Raw genomic sequence first — 20,321 nt, 5'->3', positions numbered from 1 at the left:
ACCACTTTCCAAAAGGTCCAGGCTGTTTGAATTAGGCAAGTTCACTTTAGCTCACTGGTCTCTGGAATTTAGCCCAAAATTGTAATTTCCAGCTTCCCGCTCACTCTATCTGTCCTGTGGCCTCTGCCAACTCTTCTCAAATCCTTGCACCAAGGGAACAGGAAAAGTGTGAATTTGGGAAGCAAGAAGACCTGCCAGAAATTCCAGCTGAAAATCCAGCCGGCTTCTGCAGAGGGGTCACTTTTAGCTATAACTTCCCCACGCAAAGCTTCCAACTCCCATGTGGAAGGTATGGTAGAAGATGCCATCCTTCAAGACAACTACAGGGACTAGAGACAAGGGCACCCAGAGCTAGGAAGTAGGAGGTACTCAGTAGGCAGGAGCTTTGTGGACAATGGGTTGAGTCAGGCTGTGACTTCCCATCTCCTCTCTCCATGGCCCAGAGGAAATGAACTATTGAGAGGCATCCCTGCCACTTACTGTAGTTCTCTGCCAGGACAGGCACCAGACCACACTTGCCCGCAATGTAGATGTAGCCTCCATCTAAGCTCATGGCATCAGCCTCTCCTTTCTGCAAAGACAGAGCACATTGCAACAGGTGAAAAGAGACCATCACCAGTTTTGAAGGGCCTGGGAGACAGAAGATGCTGGTGCTGGACCACCCAGGGAGTGGTCAGGCACGCCCCCCATGGAAAATAAAATGTTTCTCATTTTCACCCAAACCGTGATTAACTGATGATTACCTCTGGATGCTTTGCTTAGTTTCTTCAGGAGCAAACACCCACATTTAGTCCCGCTCAAAGGACACGGTGTCCCAAAGACACTCTCAAATACTTTTCTGACACCAAGAATTCTCATTTGTAAGACAGAAGAGTGGATTCAGGGACTTGGGACTGTGTCTGTGACATAAAGTACCTCCTGACAGGGGCTCCAGCCCCCAAGTCTCAGCCATATTGGCTGGGTGTTATTTCAGTGCTTGGTCAATACGAGAGCTTTTTTTTTTTTTTTTTTTTTTTTTAGTGCCACACTTGCAGCATATGGAGGTTCTCAGGCTAGGGGTCCAATCAGAGCTGTAGCCACCGGCCTACGCCACAGCCACAGCCAAGCCAGATCCGAGCTGCGTCTGCGACCTACACCACAGCTCACAGCAGCTCTGGATCTTTAACCCACTGAGTGAGGCCAGGAATCAAACTGGCATCCTCATAGATGCTAGTCAGATTCATTTCTGCTGAGCTATGACAGGAACTCCTACAAGAGCTTTGACGAATGAGTCAGATAAATTCAAATGACCTATTAGATCTTAATAAGCTCCAAATTTCAGATATCCTTAAATTCAACAGGGTTGCCAAGCCTCCCATTGGGCCTGGAAATATACTTTTGATGAATATACCCTAAAAAATAATCAGATATGTGGGAAACTATCTGGGCAAAATGTGTAAGTGGGCAAAAACATGTAAGTATGTGCTCAACATGAAGGAAATGACCCAACAAACTATCACACATCCACACTTCGGAATAGAGATCAACATTAAAACATCAAGTTTTCAGAGTTCCCTCTGGTGGCAAAATGGGTTAATGATCTGGGTTGTCTCTGTAATGGCACTGGAGCAGCAGGTTAAGGATCCAGTGTTGCCATAGCTTGGATTCAATTCCTGGCCCAGGAGGAATGTGGGCCAAAAAGGAAAAAAAAAAAGTGTTTTCAAAGAATGATTTGTAACAAGAGAAAAGCACTCCAGACAACATTAGGTGAGAAAAGAGTAGTAAATCTTCTATATGGTATGAGCCCAGTTAACAGGATTTTCTCTGAATTACAAGGTTACAATTAGTTTCAATGTATTTTTCTCTTTTTCGCCTTCAGCTTTTCAATATTCTCGGAAAGCAAATGTGGAATGCTCTTGTAATCAACAAAGCTAAACTTCTACCTGTTTGCACACTAACATGACCCTGTCACACCTGCCAGGGCACATAGTGGGTCTCAGGCACACCTACACGGAGGTGCAGGCTTCCTAAGCAGACCGAGACTCAGATTGCCCTCCACCAGCTGCTAATACGGAGAGGAGACAAGCCCTGGGGAGCCCTTCACATTCACAAGCTCAGAGATCCTGAGGCTCCTATGGGGTTGGGCTCCCACAGTGAGAGCAAGGCTCCTGGGAACCTTCGTTTTCATATCATTCCCAGGAACACTTACTCAGCCCTGGGGACAGGCAAGCAGCAATGGCAGGGATGCTGCCTTACGGAGACAGGAGGGACGTACCATGATCTTGGCGATACAGTCTTCGGTGTTTTCTGCGGTTTCACACTCTATTTTCCCACCACTGTTTATGCTCCACTCATCGCATTTTTGCCTCTCCTCGTGGCCTATGGCACACCACCTCACCTTCTTGCATTCATTCTTTGAGCTATCAGGGCCTAAGGCATAAGAATGAGAACCAGAGATAAGAAGAGGCCGAAGATGTTACCTGCTGGTCATGAAGCTACTACTGTCTTCATGAAAATGCCAGGATTTTTCAGTAATAAACCAACAAATCCCATTCATGGAATTAATCACTTAGAAATCAAATGCAGTCGCAGTCTCTTGGTTGGTTTCTTACCATTTAGATTTAGCTTAAAATTCTTTCTTTTGAGAAGCCAACTCTCCTCCCAGCCCCAAGGCACTCTATCACTTCAGGCTACAGGGTTTTTTTCCTCTTCATTTAGAAATGTTATTTCACCAATTGAGCTGTTGTTATTCACTTATTCACCTGTCCAATGCAGGAGAACATAAGCTTGGCCAAGCCAAGGGCCATGTCTCCCTATGTTCCATGGTACCCTTCGTCTTTGGGATAGTTCCTGGCTTATGGTCAACCCAATAAATGTCTGCTGAATAAATGGACACCTGCTCAACTGGCAGACGCAGCTCACTTCCTCGGGGATGCCTTATTTCCATTCTAGGACCTGTCTTTCTTTCTTTTGCACTCTCATAGAGCCATGATATTTTGTTCTGGGTTTTTGTTTGTTTGTTTGTTTTGTTTTTTGTTTTTTTCTCTCTGCTAAGGAAATCTCTCATTTTAATGATCATTCAATACAATGATTATTCCTTGAACATTTGCCTTCCCCACTGGTCTGAAAGTTCCATGACAGCAGAATCAAATATATCTTCATCTCACCATTGTATGCCCTGTATATAACACAGTTTATGCTAGATGGTCAATATCTGTCTATTGAATGAATGTGAGGTAGGAGGTAGATGGGCTCCTGGGCTGAGAACAGCTGCATCATGTTAGGCTGAGTACATTGGGCCTTGCTTCTCTTGGACACGTCAAGGAGAAAGTTAATGGCAGGAACTGAGCTCTGCTGGAGTAAAAGTATAACCACATCGAGCACTCCTGGGGTCAAAGGGACCTCCCCAACTAGACATGTGCAGAAAGACTCCTAAGGGTCAAAAATGGGAGGGAGCACCAGGCCGTTACAAGTCCAGGTAACCTTCCCATAAGCCCTTTCTCTGGAATCCATCTTGGCCAAAAGATACACACACATATCAGGGAGGGCAACCTGGGTCCAGTCAGGTATGAGAAATAGAACAAGATAAATGGCCAAAGGAAAGCAAAGACCTGGAAGAAGTGTCCTATATTAGTCATTTAAATCACCTCTCTGGGAGTTTCCATTGTGGCTCAGCAGAAATGAATCCGACTAGGAACAATGAGGTTGTGGGTTTGATCCCTGGCCTTGCTCAGTGGGTTAAGTTTCCGGCGTTGTCATGAGCTGTGGTGTAGGTTGCAGACGAGGCTCAGATCTGGTGTTGCTGTGGCTGTGCCATAGGCCAGTAGCTGTAGCTCTGATAGGACCCCTAGCTTGGGAACCATCATATGCTGTGGGTGTGGCCCTAAAAAAAAAAGCAAAAATAAATGAATAAATAAATAAAATAAATCACCTCTCTGACACACTCCTCATTCAAGAGGACACCTGCACCTGCACTCTTTTGGGTGTGTCTTTCTCTCTTCCTCTTGTTTTAAATAAACTGCTTTTCTGTTTGCTCTTCCACATGTTATACTGTGTCTCTGTTTTGGGTTTTTTTTTTTTTTAGGGCCACAGCCATGGCATATGGAAGTTTGCAGTCTAGGGGTCAAATCAGCTGTAGCCGCTGGACACAACCACAGCCACAGCCACAGCAACACCAGATCCAAGCTGAGTCTGTGACCTACACCACAGTTCATAGCAATGCTGGATCCTTAACCCACTGAGCAAGGCCAGAGATTGAACCTGCATCCTCGTGGATACTGATCAGATTTGTTTCCGCCGAGCCATGATGGGAACTCCAATAATAAACCATGTACCTGTTTCACAGTCTTTGCCTCCTTGAAACATTTTTGCTTTCAACGGGGGCAAGAATCAGGGAAATTCTACTTTTAGCTTCTAGCTGGTCTAGTGGCTGGGATTCCTAGTTTTCACCCAGGCTGCCCAAGTTCAATTCCTGAGCAGAGAATTAAGATCTCTCTTCGAGCTGTAACTCACTCCTGTCTCTCCGAGATCAAATTAATGTTCAGACACATCCCCAATGTCCCAGGGAAATTCAGGAGTAAGACCAACCTGTCTGAAGCCCCAGTTTCTCTGTGGCACATGCTGACCATAGCACTGACTTCAGAGTGCAAGTTTGTAGCAATTTTATTCCATCTGACTTACTTTGTGCCAGGTTAATTGGCTTCACAAAGTGGGTAGGGTGGCCCTGATTTATACAGGAGAAATAGCGCTGGCATTAATACAAGTCAGTTTAAGCATGAATTTCCTTTAATGCTCTTTGGTGATGTCCAGGCCCATCTCATGACTGATGCCATTTAGCATCCATCAATCACTGTGTTGCCAAGCAGGACAGATAAAAAGTGTCATTAGGACAGGTGTTCAGCATCTGGAAAGACTATCTCTGTTCCTCACCCCACCAGGTTTCCAAGCTCCTGGGATCACACAATCCTTCCCCAGGACTTACTTATTTCTTCTCTTAGATTCCGAAGAGCAGTGACATACTGATACCCCAGGTACAGCGAGGAGTCCATCTTAGAGGGAATCTTTAAGAACCCATTGGCAGAATCCTTAAACAGCAGGTCCTTCCCATGAGAGGAGCTGAAAAGCTGGAAGTCTGGAGATTTATCTCTGCCAAAATGCTCCTGTTTGGAGTAAAACACAGAACAAAGTAGCTACAGCCACAAAGGATGCTGCAAAATGGGGCTGAAGAAAATTTAAAACTCAGGAAACTAAATGAAAACTGTGGAATTCTGAAGATGCTGGGAGAGAGAGCAGTGGGACCTGCTCTCCCCTGCCCCCGCCCCCACCCAGCACCTTCCCCATTCAAGGCCCTCTTATCAGGCCATGCAACACCTGAGGTCCCTGATTTCCCTCAATGTGTTTCTGTGCCTGTCTCCCTGGCTGGATGACATTGAGGACAAGAAACACATCCCTTTCAGAGGCTGACAGCATGAAGCCTCTTTTAAACTCTTTTTTTTTTTCCTTTTTGGCCACACCTGCGGCATGCGGAAGTTCCCAGGCCAGGGACTGAACCCAAGCCACAGCAGTGACAGTGCTAGATCCTTAACCTGCTGAGGCCCCAGGGAGTCCCGCCACTTAAACTCTTATTGATGGACAGATGGGAAGTCTGGACAAGAGAAGATTGGCTCAGTTCTGGCATTTTGCTGCTCTAGGGAAGGAAAACTGGCTGTGTGTGCAGCTCCCCTGCAATCAGGCTGAGGGAACCTCAGAAGAGGGATCATTTCCTTTCCAATGGGAGAGAAATGGAATAGAGCAATTAGGAGCATTTTCATGTCACTGGACCAGAATGAAAGTGTCTGGCAGATGATAATGCAGGACTAGGCTCTGTGCAACTCTGAGAAGGCTGGGGGTTTTCATACAAGCGGATGGTGTGTGGCGTGGTCCCTGCTATGTCCGGAACACAGACAGACTTCTACAGTGGCAAGAAGAGAATGAAGAAAAATGTCTCAGATCCAAACAGGGACTGCTAAGCAGGGAAGAGGCCAGTGGATTCAATACCTGGGCCTGGTTGAGAAGTTCCCAGATTGAGTCCTCCTGGCCATCCACGCTTCGGGCCACGACGGCGTGGGAAGGGACCTGTGCCAGGTAGCAGTTCTCGTACTCATCCACAGGCCTCCTGGTGTTGTCCCTGCAGAGCAGCTCGTACTGGTCCCTGTCAGCCTTGTCAGGCAGGTTCTCTGGGGGAGGGAAGCCCAGGTGAGTGGACCACAGGCAGAGCATGAGCTGCAGTGCCTCTCCTCTTCCTGGCAACCTCACTGAATCATTAAACTGTGTGAGCTGAGAAGCCTAGAGTGAACATTGAGGGCCAGAAGGAGACTGACTTTCTCAAGACCCCACAGCCAATTACAGGCAAAGACGCTTTTGATGCCCAGTGCAGGAGGGGCTGCCCACACCCTCCGAGGGGTCTCATTTCAGCAGGCCTACTACAGGCCAGGATTGGCCAGACCCACCCCCAATTCCTGTTATTGCAACACTAACCGTGGGCAGGGGGGGGGGGGCGGTCTCTGTGTCTAGGAGGTTGAATGATGGGAAGAGGCCCAGGAGACCAGGTGGAGGCCCCACAGGCACACACCTCTCTGCACAGGTAAACAGCCCTCCTGGCCATGAGAAAAGAGGACCACACTATGCTCATGTCTGACTACTGAGCATGTAAAGGAGGCAGGAAGCAAAGGCGGGCCTTCTGCTTAGAGGGTCTACAAGTTCCCTGATCACCTACCCAATATTGTTGAGTGCTTGACAAAGGCCACTTCCCCAGCATCCTCCTTCAGGCACCTGTGGGGAAGAAACATGTGAGGGGGGTTCCCGCAGGGCTGGAGGATCTGATGGCACTGTCTAGCCCTGGAACAGGGCAGAGCCTGCGCACAGACCCACAGCTGAGGAAGCACCACGAGGCACTGATGTCCAGGGTGCCATTGAGATGGGGGATCAGGGCCTGTGCTCCTAGGAGCTGGAGGGCCCTCACCATGTGCCCCAAAGCATAAAAAAAGCACTGAAAATATTTCAGCAGAGAAAAGTTTTGAAACTTCTGGTGGAGGATAAAGGCGAAGTATCTACTGAGGGAGGAGAGATGCCCTTGTCTGGCTCTAAAATTTTAGGATATAACCATGGGAAAAGAGGGAGTAAGAAATGAGCCACACGAGGAGTTCCCTAGTGGGCTAGTGGTTAGGACTTGCTGTTGTCACTGATGGGGCTCAGGTCACTGCTGCCGCACAGATTCAATCTCTTGCCTGGGAACTTCCACATGCCAGGGGCACAGCCAAAAAAGAAAAAAGAAAAAGAAAAAGAGAGAGAGAAGGAAATGAGCCATATGGGCTGCCTGCACAGGGGCACCAAGGGGAGGCAGGAGAGAGGCCAGCTCATTGAGCAGTGATGCTACTGCAATGGGAAGCAGAGGTTCTGCCACTAAAGAACGGGCTGGACACTTGGGCCGTGCCTAGCATTTCAGGCTCTGCCAGGTCCAGTGAGAGAACTCTGGGGAGACAGAAAGGGTCCCAGGAGAGGTGGCTTCCTTGTCAACATCCCATGAAGCGAGTATGCGCTGGCCTGGCCTAGGGCGTCCCAGCTGCTTCCCTGACTCTCTGTAAGGGAATTAGGCCCCCGGAAGCCCCTTTGCAGGCTGGGCTCTGCTGTGGGCCAGGGAGGGTCTCCCGCCTGAGGCTGTTGGGAACTTAGGAGCCTGGATAGAGCAGCAGCTGTTCTCACTCACTTGAAGGCACCGGAGTAGCCGAAGTACGGTTCATGGTTGGAGCAGGCGCACTTTTCTGCCCCTTTCCCAGCACACAGTTGGCACAGTTTGGGGAAGTTCGCTGGATCCGCACAGGGGACGCAGCTGCTGGAGAAGAAACTGGCCACTGCTGCTCAACACAGAGACACGGAAGCACAGGGCATGAGCCAGCCTGGCCAGAGGCAATTACAGCTCCCAGCCCAGCCTCCCAAAGGAACAGAGAGAGACCCAGACAAAACCAACACCCTCCAGGCCCAGTATGCCCTTATGAGTGTTTACTTTTCAAGGTCAAAGATTTCCAAAAAGGGATGAGTTAACCTCCTCTCCCCACTTCCCTCCTCAAGAACTATGCTTGTGCCTTTCACCAACCAAGACCTGTCTCAGGTCACCATCAGCCACCACCCCCACCCCCAACTGCCTTGTCTGACTTGAACAGTTCAGAGAGAGGTCTCCTCTGGGAGGCCTGCCTGAGAGATGGGAGACCTGCCTGGAAAGGTGCAGGCCAAGTTCATGGCCAGAAGATGGCCTCCAGCAAGAGCTCCAGCAGAATGGGAAATGCATCAGCCACAGACAGGAAAGCACCCCAGGGAAGTGGACAATGAGGTCGACAACCTTGGCCTCAACCGAAGCCCTCTGTCAGGCTGGATGCTCTTCCCCCAAAAGCCTCTGGTGGGGTGTCAGGAGTTCCACGAAAAGGGGATGCATGTAATATCCCCTAACAGCTGCTGGTACAGCAGACCTGCCAGATTATGGCTGGTTAACCTCCCACCTCCACTCCCGGAGTCATCATACTCATGACCACCTGATTGTGTCTGAGTGACCTTGGCGTGGCCCATGTGGTCATCTGAAGAAGAGACACCTGTCAAGCTTACTCACCCTCCTGACCATTTACCTTTCTCAATAGGTTTCCGTGGCTCAGGCAGCTGATCGTAAAGTAATCCCATGGGGATGATCCATCCAGCAGAACGGCCGAGGCCTGTGTGGCAGGACCTCTTGCCTTGGAGCTGGTTGAACTGGAAGTTGCTGCCCTTCTTCACCAAGGCCACCGCGTAATAATGGGTTTGTGGATCTGCAAAGGGACAGCGTGAATGAAAGACTCTCAAACTGGGCCTCAGGGTAGCCTTGGTCATCACTACGGGCACCTGGGGAGGAAAGGGGAACTTGGAGGAAACATTTATGCTGAGTTGGGTTGTAAAAAAGGAAAGTTCTGAAAAACCTCCCTAGGCTTACAGGGGAAAGAAAGGACCACAGTTAACGAATCTGACTAGGAACCATGAGGTTGCGGGTTCAATCCCTGGCCTTGCTTGGTGGGTTAAGGATCTGGCGTTGCCGTGAGCTGTGGTGTAGTTCACAAATGTGGCTCAGACCTCGCGTTGCTGAGGCTCTGGCATAGGCTGGTGGCTACAGCTCCTATTAGACTCCTAGCCTGGGAACCTCCATATGCGGTGGGAGCAGCCCAAGAAATGGCAAAAAGACAAAAAAAAAAAAAAAGGAAAGGACCACAGTAGAGACATTGGCCCTTGCCATCTGCCTCTACATGGATTAAATCATGAGCCACTGCAGCTCTTGACCTGCAGCATCCCTGAGCAGGGAAAACTGAAAGAACAGGTCTTCAGAGAGTTAGATGTTTTTAGGAGAAGATTTTGTGAGCCCACTTCTTGCATCTCCTTGTATCTAGAAAAACACTAAAACCCTTCATGGGGATGTCTGTACCTCATGACTAGTATAACCTTCACAAGGCCAGCAGCAAACTTTGTAAAACGTGTGCCTGGCTGCAGGCTCCTCCCCCTTCACCTTTATGACTCATGTCGTGATATTCCCCCTTTCCTCTTTAGGGCAGCATGTCAGACCCATCTGACGTCCTGCCTCCTGAGCCGTAGTTAAGTGGACAAAACAAAAGATGTCACAGTCATCTGTGAATGCCGTCACTCCCAAGGGTGGGCTGGTGAGCCCTGAGGGAACCAAGGAAAGGAACAAAGAAGAATGGTGCCCAGCTGAGGTGCCTATCAAAGCAGTGATTCCACTAAGCCCAGACCTTTGTCTCATAGAAACTGGGTTTTTGTTTTTGTTTTTTTTAATCTTTTTCTATAAATCCAGTTATCTGTAACTCTTTTGCTCCTACTACCTTCCCTTTGTTTCAGAAACTCATGTATCCTCACTTCACCCTCGCCAACATGGAGCAGTTTCTCAGGGCTACCTGAGATGCTGTCTCCTGAGCTTAAGTCCTAATTTTGCTCCAAATAAAACTTACCTCTCCACCTTCAGGTTGTGCATTTTTTTTTAGTCACAGTAATAACCCTCCAGGCAAACTCAGGAGCAAGAAAGCCACAGGCTTCTGCCTACCGTGGCCCTGCAGGAGTGTTTGCCTACACCTACTAAGCTGAGCCCCCAGGAAGCTGGAACTGTGGCAAAAAGTGCACCTGCTCCACTAGAGGACACATTTCTGACTCTGCGTATCCCTGCCCCCATCACATAGGCCCAGGGACAGCTGGCACTTCAAGTGCATGCTCCCGTGCAGTCTCTCCCTTGTATGCAACACTTGAGGTTCTTGGAGGGCTCCTCTATACAGATCTACACTCCAGTGGTTTGCACACAGCTTGCCCTGGAAGTCAGTATCATGAGTACAAGTCAGTACCATGAGTACAAGTCTTCCATTGGCCCAAAGCCCCTAGAAGCCCAGTGTTGTGGCTGTGGTGGTTCACAGGGCCCCTCACTCCCCACTTACTCCCCCATGGAGAAAGCTCATTAGTATCCAATCTCCATTATCTGCCTGAATGAGACCAGACTCTGAGTCAACCGTAAGAGAACAAGGACCACAAACCCCTTCCTGGGTCCCCAGGGCAAACTTACTATCTTTCTGCCCATAGAACTCTGCCACAACAGGCTTCAGGCTGTTGGGGGCCAGGCCTGCCTCAAATACCAAACCCGCATCCAGTGTCACAGCATCTGCTTCTTTATCCTGAAAGAGAACAGACCAGACGCTGATGAAGCCCTTACTTCTGAGAAAGGCCCACTGATAGTCATGCATGTTGAGGTGACTGGTGGTGCTCCTTGGATCTGGGGCCAGACCTTGCACAATACCACAGGCTTCAGTTGATTCTGCCTCCCTGGTGAGGAGATTTGACTACCATATTCTTATAACTCCTACAAAGAGGAAAAAAATGGGTCATTCTTCTCTTTTCCCTTGTGAAGGGTCCAGCTGTTGGCCTGGAAAACTACTGTGATTTTTCAAGATGGGCCTGAATTCCAGAGGCTTTATCAGCAGGCCTCCGGGGGAAAGCTGGCCCCCAACCCCAGACTGGGTTCTCAGACTCTGCAGTCAAGGACTCTCTGCCTGGTGTACTCTTAGACAGATTTACATTTTAAGCCCAGGTGCTTTCATATGGTGACCTCTTTATCTTGGGCCCTCTGCTGAGAGCTTCCTCAGACGCCTCTGTGGAGACCTCTTCGGGGGGTAGGGGGGGAATGGTATTCTTCTCCACTCTGATCCAGTACTCTGTAATTTTCCATCTGGTCCTGAGTCTATAACTACAGCAGAAGTATTTTGTTCAGGGATTGGTGCTTTCTCGGGCTTTAACCTCTTGCTTAGACTCTGAACTGAGTGTTAAATGCTAAGAATTATTTCCAATCCAATCAGTTCATTCAATCAAGTACTCAGACACTACTGTCCAACTTAGCTCCACTTTATGCATTAAAAAATAGAGGCACAGGGAGTTCCCATGGCTGTGCAGCAGAAACAAATCCGACTAGGAACCATGAGGTTGTGGGTTCGATCCTTGGCCTCTCTCAGTGGGTTAAGGGTCCGGTATTGCCGTGAGCTGTGGTGTAGGTCGCAGATGCGGCTCAAATCTGGTGTTGCTATGGCTGTGGCTGTGGCATAGGCCGGCGGCTACAGGTCTGATTCGACCCTTAGCCTGGGAACCTCCATATGCTGTGGGAGCAGCCCTAGAAAAGGCAAAAATACAAAACAAACAAATAAAAAAAGAACCGAGGCACCAAGGCCTAACTCATGGGATCAACAAGAGCAATAGGAATTCCAGAGGGAACCTGAACCAGCAGGGAGGGGGAGGATTAAAGTCAAGCATGACCTCCAGGTACAAATAACCAAACCCAAAAGAAGGTAAACCACAAAGCATGAGGAGCCACAGGAAGAGTAGATGTGGGCCCTCAAGGATTGTGGAGGTTGGAACTGTCAGAAACAGAGAAGAAGAGCTATCTATGTACTTTATGTACAAAGTGAAGGCTATACTTACAGAGGTAAGTGTAGAAAAGCAAATTATAGGAATAAAAAAACCCTGCTAAACTGGAACTTGTAGAAGCGAAAAATATAACTGTTGAAATGAAAATTGAATGAATGGGCAACAAGTTGATTAGACTTTTTTTTGTGTGTGTGTGTGTCTTTTTACCTTTTCTAGAACTGCTCCCGAGGCATATGGAGGTTCCCAGGCTAGGGGTCTAATTGGAGCTGTAGCTGCTGGCCTACGCCAGAGCTGCAGGAACACGGGATCTGAGCCATGTCTGCAACCTACACCACAGCTCACGGCAATGCCAGATCCTTAACCCACTGAGCAAGGCCAGGGATTGAACCTACAACCTCATGGTTCCTAGTCGGATTCATTAACCACTGTGCCATGACGGGAACTCCTGATTAGATATATTTCAATAGAGAATTAAAGAACTGGAAGCTGCATCTGAAGAATTCATCCTGCATGCTGCCAAAAGGAGGTACAAAGACAGAAACTATGAAAGAGGGATTTAAAAATATGGAGGTGAGGAGTTCCTATTGTGGCTCAGCTGGTTAAGAACCTGACATGGTGTGACGTGGTGTCCATGAGGATCCAGACTCCATCCCTGACCTTGCACAGTGGGTTAAGGATCCAGTGTTGCCACAAGTTGTGGCGTAGCTCACAGATGCAGCTTGGATCCTGTGTGGATGTGGCTGTGGCTGAGGTGTAGGCTGGCAGCTGTAGCTCCAATTTGACCTCCAGCCCAGGAATTCCCATATGCCATAAGTGTGGCCATAAAAATGTAAAAAATAAAGACACAGAAGCTAGATTAAGAAGGTCTAACACATGTCTTCTTAAAAACTTAGAATTAAAAAAAAAAAAAAGGAAGAAGTAGCAGTATTTAAAGAGAGGATGGGAGCAAGATAAGTACCAAGATTTCCACAACTGGAAATATCGTAGCAGATTTATGGAACATCCTCAATCAAGAACATGAAATATCAAATTTATTCAGAGAGATGATTGAAGGAATAACAGGATAACACCAGACTTCTCAATGACTACAATGGGAGTCATCAGACAGTGGAATAATATATTTAAATAGTGTAAAAACATCAAACTAGAATTATGCATTCTGCAAAATTACCATTCAAGAATAAGGGAGAGATTAAAGCATTTGCAGAAAAAACAAACATGCAAGCAACAGAGAGAGTTTAACACCAAGATATCGACTCTAAATATCACAAAAAGAACGCATTTTGAGAATAAAACATATCTCGGAAGGGTGATCTGAACCAAGAAGGAATGGTAATGAGATTAAATAGCAAAAATGTAGATAAGGCCAAATTTCTCTCCCACCCTCTGTCTCCCTCTATCCCTCCCTCCCCTCCCCTCTGTCTTCCTGAACTTTTAGCTGTGTACACAAATACACTCACACATATGCTATATTTACATAGTATTTATGTGTGCTGTCAACAAATACATGAAGTATCTACACTCTAGGGTTAAGAAAAGATAGACATAAAACATCAAAGAGTAATATCTAAACAAAGAAGAGGAAAGTCTGAGCTGCACCCCCAGCATATGGAGGTTCCCAGGCTAGGGGTCAAATCAGAGCTATAGCCACTGGCTTACGCCACAGCCACTACAACGGCTATATTCTAGAGTTCTTTTACTGTATCAGAAGGGTGAGTCAACATTATTTTACTGTAACACTTTGTTAAGCTAAAATTTAAGGGAAATCATTAAAAAAGATTTAAAAATTGTTTAAATTTACAACCAGTAGGGAGAAAAGTGGAATAAAGGGGAAACAATCCAAATGAACATACAGGTGTCTGAACTCAATTGTTAAAAATCAGAAAAGGAAAAATCGGAAACCAGGGGTAAAGCAGGACTAAGAGAAAAGTAATATGGAAGTCCCGCTGTGGCACAACATGATCAGAAGCCTCTCTGCAGCGCCAGGATGCGGGTTCAATCCCCAGCACCTGTACAGAGGGTTAAAGGATCCAGTGTTGCCCCAGAAACTGTAGCTCAGACTGGGACACCAAATAAAATAAATAAATAAATAAATAAATAAATAAATAAATAAATAAGTAAAGTAATATTGCAGAAATAAGTCCAAACTTATAATAGTTTATTAATGGGAGTTCCTGTTGTGGCGCAGTGGTTAAATAATCCAACTAGAAACCATGAGATTGCGGGTTTGATCCCTGACCTTACTCAGTGGGTTAAGGATCCCACATTGCCGTGAGCTGTGGTGAAGGTTGCAGATGCGGCTCGGATCCCGCATTGCTATGGCTCTGGAGTAGGCCGGTGGCTACAGCTCTGATTTGACCCCTAGCCTGGGAACCTCCATATGCCATGGGTGCAGCCCTAGAAAAGAGAAAAAAGACAAAAAAAAAAGTTTATTAATGGTCTACATTTACCGCATAAAATAAATGAGATTGACAGATTACATTAATAAACACATTCTAGCAGCATTCAGTTTACAAAAGACACCCTCAAAAGATAAGGGGGGGTGTCTGTGATAACACAGAAAGTTAAAAATAAGGAAACACAAAGAGATATAGGAGGAAGATACTAACCAAAAGAAATTTGATATAGTATGCTAATATCAGAAAAATAGAATTTAGTCAAAAAGCACTGCCAGAGGAGTTCCCGACATGGCACAGTGGTTAACAAATTCAATGAGGAACCATGAGTTTGTGGGTTCGATCTCTGCCCTTGCTCAGTGGGTTAAGGATCCGGTGTTGTGGTGAGCTGTGGTGAAGGTCGCAGACGCGGCTCAGATCCCGAGTTGCTGTGGCTCTGGCGTAGGCCCGTGGCTACAGTTCCGATTGGACCCCTAGCCTGGGAACCTCCATATGCCGTGGAAGTGGCCCTAGAAAAGGCAAAATGGCAAAAAAAAAAAAAAAAAAGCACTGCCAGAGATAGTGATTATTGCAGATTGATAAAATACCAAATTCACCAAAGATGGTGAGAGATTATTCTCTCATGCACTGCTGGTGAGAGTGGAAATTGGAATAACTACATTGGCTCTGCTTAAAAACCAAATAACTCAGCCATTAAAAAGAATGAACTAAGGCCATTTGCAGCAACACAAAGGACCTAGAGATTATCATCCTGAGTAAATAAGTCAGTCAGAGAAAGGCAAATATCATAGGTTATCACTTATACATGGAATCTTTTAAAATGATACAAATGACCTTATTTATAAAATAGAAATAGACTCACAGACATGGAAAACAAACTTATGGTTACCAAAGGGGTAAAGGGGGGAGAGATAAACTAGGAAATTGGTATTAACATGTACACACTACTATATATAAAATAGATAACCAACAAGGACCTCCTGTATAGCACAGGGAAGTATACCCAGTATTATGTAATAACCTCTAATGGAAAAGAATCTGAAAAAGAATGGGGTTACATGTGTGTTGTTATGAGAATAACAACAAACTGGAAACAATCCAAGTTCCTAATGAACAGAACAGAAAAGAAAAATTGTGGTATACTAGCACAATGGACTTTTGTAGCACTCAGAAAATGAATGAACAATAGTTCTATTTAACAATGTGGGTGAAATCTCAGTATACTATTGAGGAGGAAAAACAAGTAAGAGAAAACACATAGCAATGTCCCACTGATAAAATATTTCAAGAAGCAAAACTATGCAATCATTCACATATACTCTATGTCAGTCTTAAAAATTAAAATAAAAGTCAAGGAAGTTTTAGAATTCTGTTTGCACTGGATGTGGAAACACATAAGTAGTTGTTAAGTAAGGCCAGTGAGTGGGTCACGCGACCCCAGGTGGTGGTGTTCCCATAGAATCCAGTGCTGTCACACAGTAGCCCTAGAAGTAAGCTATTGGCACCAATGAAGTTTTGAGAACCTTTGGTGGATTTCTGGATAATTTATTTTATATTATTAACATACTTAAAAACAAAGAGGTGTATACATGTACTAATGCTGAATGTATGTCATAAATCAAGTTATAATTAAGCCAGGATAGTAATTGAGATTCAATGACAAACACACACACACACACACACACACACACCAGGCCAGTTATTTATACCAAATCACTGATTCCTTGAGTTAATCATACTCCATCAGATTGAGTCTACCTCTCTCACCTCATTCCTTCCTCCAGACTCCTACTTGCTCTGCTCCAGTCACTGTAGCTTTCCTACAGAAACTCAAGCAAGCCTAGCTCTCTCCTGTCTCAGGCCCTTTGCACATTGCTATGGTTCACTACCTGGCATATCCTACGCATAGCTCTTGGCAGGATTACCCATGTTCATCCCAGGGGTCCCAAATTCATTGCTCCCTCTCAGGAAGACTCTCCCTGACACCCGGACCAAAGCAAGTATTGTCTGAAAGTTCTGTTTCTTTCCTTCCATTGTAGGAATCGCACATAGAAATTTCACTTCTTTCATGTTTTTCTTCTCACTAGACTGTGAGCTCCTCAAGAGTAAGGACCATGTGCCTTTAAGTTCACTAGTGAAGCCCCATTGCACAGCACAAGGTCTGACACATGTTCAGATGTGCAGAAACAATGCAGAAGGAGTGAAAGGTTTTGGAAAACCTAGAAACCAAAAGGATCAGCTATCAAGACTGCAATCACGACCTATCCCTCTTCCTTGTGTGAATCATTCATCTACTTCTTGTGATGCATCGAGAATCACCAAAATCGTGTTTTATGGTTATTTTTTTTCTTTTTTCTTTTTTTTTTTTAGGGTCAAAGGTGTGGCATATGGAAGTTCTCAGGCTAGGGGTCAAATCGGAGCTGCATCTGCAACCTACACCACAGCTCACAGCAATGCTGGATGCTTAACCCACTGAGCAGAGCCAGGGATTGAATCCACATCTTCATGGAAAATAGTTTGGTTCATTACCACTGAGCCACAATGGGAACTCCCCATTTTTTTTCTTTTCTCGGCCACACTGGCAGTATATGCAAGTTCTTGGTCCATGGCAATACCAGATCCAAGCCACATCTGCAACCTACACCACATCTTGCAGCAATGTCACATCCTTAACACACTGAGCAAGACCAGGGACCGAACCTGCATCCTCACGGACACTATGTCAGGTTCTTAACCCACTGAGGCTGACAGGAACGCCTACATGGTCATTTTGATGGCAAGCATTCTTCTTTTCTGAGTTCAGAGAACTTAATCGTTCACAATAATCCCCTCTCAGAGCATATGTTGGGTTTTGCTTTAAGTCTCATCAAGGGTGACTGCTCCTGTGTCTGTTTCTGAAGTGCTTTTCTTTTTTCTTTTTTTTTCTTTTTTAGGGCCACATCCGCAGCATATGGAGGTTCCCAGGCTAGGGGTCGAATTGGAGCTGTAGCCACTGGCCTATGCCACAGCCACAGCAACACCAGATCCAAGCCGTGTCTGCAACCTACGCCACAGCTCACAGCAATGCCGGATCCTTAACCCACTGAGCAAGGCCAGGATTGAACTTGCATCTTCATAGATACTAGTCAGATTCATTTCCTCTGAGCCAGGACGGGAACTCCCTGAAGCGCTTTTCTTAGCACTATGAGCTGACTGCCTCACACGTCAGCCTCCTGTCTGTGAGTACAGAATCATTTCAAAATGACAGGAGAAAGGAAAATCATGGATTTCCTTCCACTCTCTTTTAGGCAGGAACGACTTACCTTGATGGCTTTGATGCAATCCAGGTAGGAGGATTTTTTCACACAGGAGACAAGAGGACCATTCTTAACGGCTTTACTCATGTTTTCACGGAAACTGAAGCACTTATTGGCCTCCTGATTTGAAATGGTGCACCATCTTACAGTTTTTTGGGTGACAGCCAGGGACAGCCCTAGGGGAGAGAGGCCAGGGGTCACTACACCAGTGGGAGAGACAGAAGCCGCCTCTGAAGGGTGATGAAGGCTACCTCCCCTCCATCCTGTCCCCCTTCCACTCCTGTCCATGAACAACGAGAAACAGGTTCCATTACATTCTGAGTCTGGAGATGAGTGACAGGCACACTAATGACCTCTTATTTTCCCACTGACCAGCCTGTACTGGCCAGAGGGATGCTAACTTGGCCATCAACACTCAACTGGAGACAGCAACCTGCTCCTCAGTGTTCTCTGAGCCTCCTTCACACAAGGTCATGACCTGGGATGCACAGGGGATGTTTAGCTACATTAAGGTGTTGGCTCAATGCCACAACTCTGGGAAGCCAGCAGGGTAGGAATTACATCTTCTAGAAATCAGTATCTTTTGGAGACAAGGGAACTGATCTCTGAAAGGGCTTCTTTACCCAAGGTTTACCCAGACTGGCCTAGAAACCAGGTCTCCAGAGGTTGGTCTCTGCTCAGGGAACAAAAGAAGATAACATTCTGATGGGGTTTCCATTTCCTTGGCCAGTAGAGAGGGGTAAATGATAGATGAGGCAATGGACTTGCCTATGACATTCCTCTGTCATCCTCCATCCCAGGAATAATTAGAAACTCCACATATTCAATGTTTCTCTTTGTTGTCTATGACTCCTCCCTCAATTTCCACCATTAGGCCTTTGGGCTGCCACTAGGAGGATTGCTAGAGCATGTCTGTAGCTATTAATCCACCTGGTTGCAGATACCTTGTCCCCATGGTATTGCTCCCAAAGCCCTCTGTCATCTCCACCCTGGATCCACAGCACAGGGCTGACTCAGGAAAGCTGATGAACATCCACATTGCACAAAGCAGAAGCGGGGAAGGGAATGGTTCTCCAGGACAAAAAAAGAGGGGCCATAGGGAGCTTGCTCCTCCAACCTGATTTTATTCCACCTCTGCCCATGGGAAATCAAAGCAGGCAAGAGGGAGTCAGTGGCAGACCTTCCCCCAAACCATTCCTCCGGACCCTTCCCAAATCACCCCTCCTGAAGTTCCAAACACAGGAATTTGTCCTTAGGAATGCATTGACCCTGCACAGCCTTCTGAGACTGATTGTCTGAGGTTGGGAGTCAGGGAAGGTAAAGGCAAGTAAGGTGGATGAACTCTCAAGGGTTAACTTTTTCAGGGGACACAAGTAGCTAAATACAGAAAGCGCCAAAGCTATGATAAAATGCACCATGAGTGGCAGGCAAATTTAGAGGACAAGGAGTGCCCCTCAGTCTCAGGAGCTGATGAGTGTGCAAGGGCCAACAGTGACAGACCCCAAAGCACAGAGGTCTACAGCAAAGTCCACTTCACTGGTGCCTGGATCTGTGGCCTCATTTACTATCATGTGATCCTCCCAGGCCAGGCTGTACTACCCTTCTCACTGAGGACCCAAAAAATGTGGCTTCGCATTCCATACCCTGAACCCCTCAATGGCCCTGCCTCATTAGTGGGACATGGTCAGCACCAAGGGCAACCATGGAACATCAGACTGTCAGTGGAGGTGAGATCAGATCCAGGGAGGCCTCAAAGGCCATCCTAAGTAGTTGGGACTTAACTGAGGTCAAAGCAAAGGGATTTGATAAACCATGATAGAAGTACTCTAGTTTGTTGTATTCCGCTACTACTAGATTTACTGGATACAGGAGGTGGAAGTAGGGGAGGCTGAAAAGGTGGCAGGGGCACAGATAGGAGCAGCAGGTGTGGGAGGCACAGAGCTGTCCCTGAGGCAGTGCTGAAGCAGGTGCAGGGGTGCGGCGGGGAGAAGCGAAGGAAAGGCTCCAGGCTTCCAGCCTGAGTGCAGAGCCCAGGGGTGGCGTGGCCAGCTCCGGGATGCACAGGGCGCCCGGGCCAGAGACTGCAGGTCTTCCAGCAGCTTCACTCACCCAGGACCGCGCAGGCCAGCAGGGCACGGACGGCGAGCCTCATCCTCCTGGGTCTGCGGCGTGGAGTGCCGAACGCAGACTGACTGGCTTCTGCGCCTCCTCCCTGAGCCCCGGGCCCCTTTATCCCCCGCGGGGCTGGCCAAGCACAATCTTTGACCTCCTGTGTTTGTTCAGCCCGGTTGCCCAATCGCCCCTCATCCCTCCCCCTTCATTCCTCGCCCTAGCTGACTGCCTAGTTTCCTGACCCCTGGAACAGAACCATGGATGGAATCCAACACAAAAATGCTGATTGGAGGGGAATTAAAAGAAAAATCAACCCGTTGTTAATGTGCGCTTGCTCTGTACCAGGAACAGAGCTGCCGTGGGCAGGGGTGGGGTGACTCTGCTGCTGAATCCCGGGTGGCCAGAGCTGGTCCTGAATCTACTTATGTGCTCATTTGGAAGATGGAAGAGGGAAGGGTACTGCCTCAGGTGCAGAGTAGAACAGAAGTATGGCAGGCAAAACCTTCCTGGGACAGCGTGTGAGAGAGGAAGAAAGCTGATCTGAAGTCAAAGACAACAGGCTCAACACCTTTCACTT

At 47.1% G+C, this 20,321-nt stretch overlaps 1 protein-coding gene across 1 annotated transcript in view; it reads right to left on the bottom strand.

The window, feature by feature from the left end:
* LOC125128592 (serotransferrin-like) overlaps positions 1–19,890 on the bottom strand; it is a 79,153-nt gene extending 59,263 nt beyond the window's left edge. Inside the window, 10 exon segments of the mRNA XM_047782838.1 lie at positions 481–571; positions 2,255–2,409; positions 4,961–5,138; positions 6,016–6,194; positions 6,734–6,789; positions 7,724–7,871; positions 8,634–8,810; positions 10,592–10,700; positions 17,639–17,808; positions 19,742–19,890. Coding sequence (XP_047638794.1) covers positions 481–571; positions 2,255–2,409; positions 4,961–5,138; positions 6,016–6,194; positions 6,734–6,789; positions 7,724–7,871; positions 8,634–8,810; positions 10,592–10,700; positions 17,639–17,808; positions 19,742–19,784 — 1,306 coding nt within the window. The 5' untranslated portion in view covers positions 19,785–19,890.
* Between the last annotated feature and the right edge of the window lie 431 nt (positions 19,891–20,321).

Source organism: Phacochoerus africanus, chromosome 1, assembly GCF_016906955.1.
Source record: "Phacochoerus africanus isolate WHEZ1 chromosome 1, ROS_Pafr_v1, whole genome shotgun sequence".
Classification (NCBI taxonomy): domain Eukaryota; kingdom Metazoa; phylum Chordata; class Mammalia; order Artiodactyla; family Suidae; genus Phacochoerus; species Phacochoerus africanus.
This window is presented reverse-complemented; position numbering and strand designations above follow the sequence as displayed.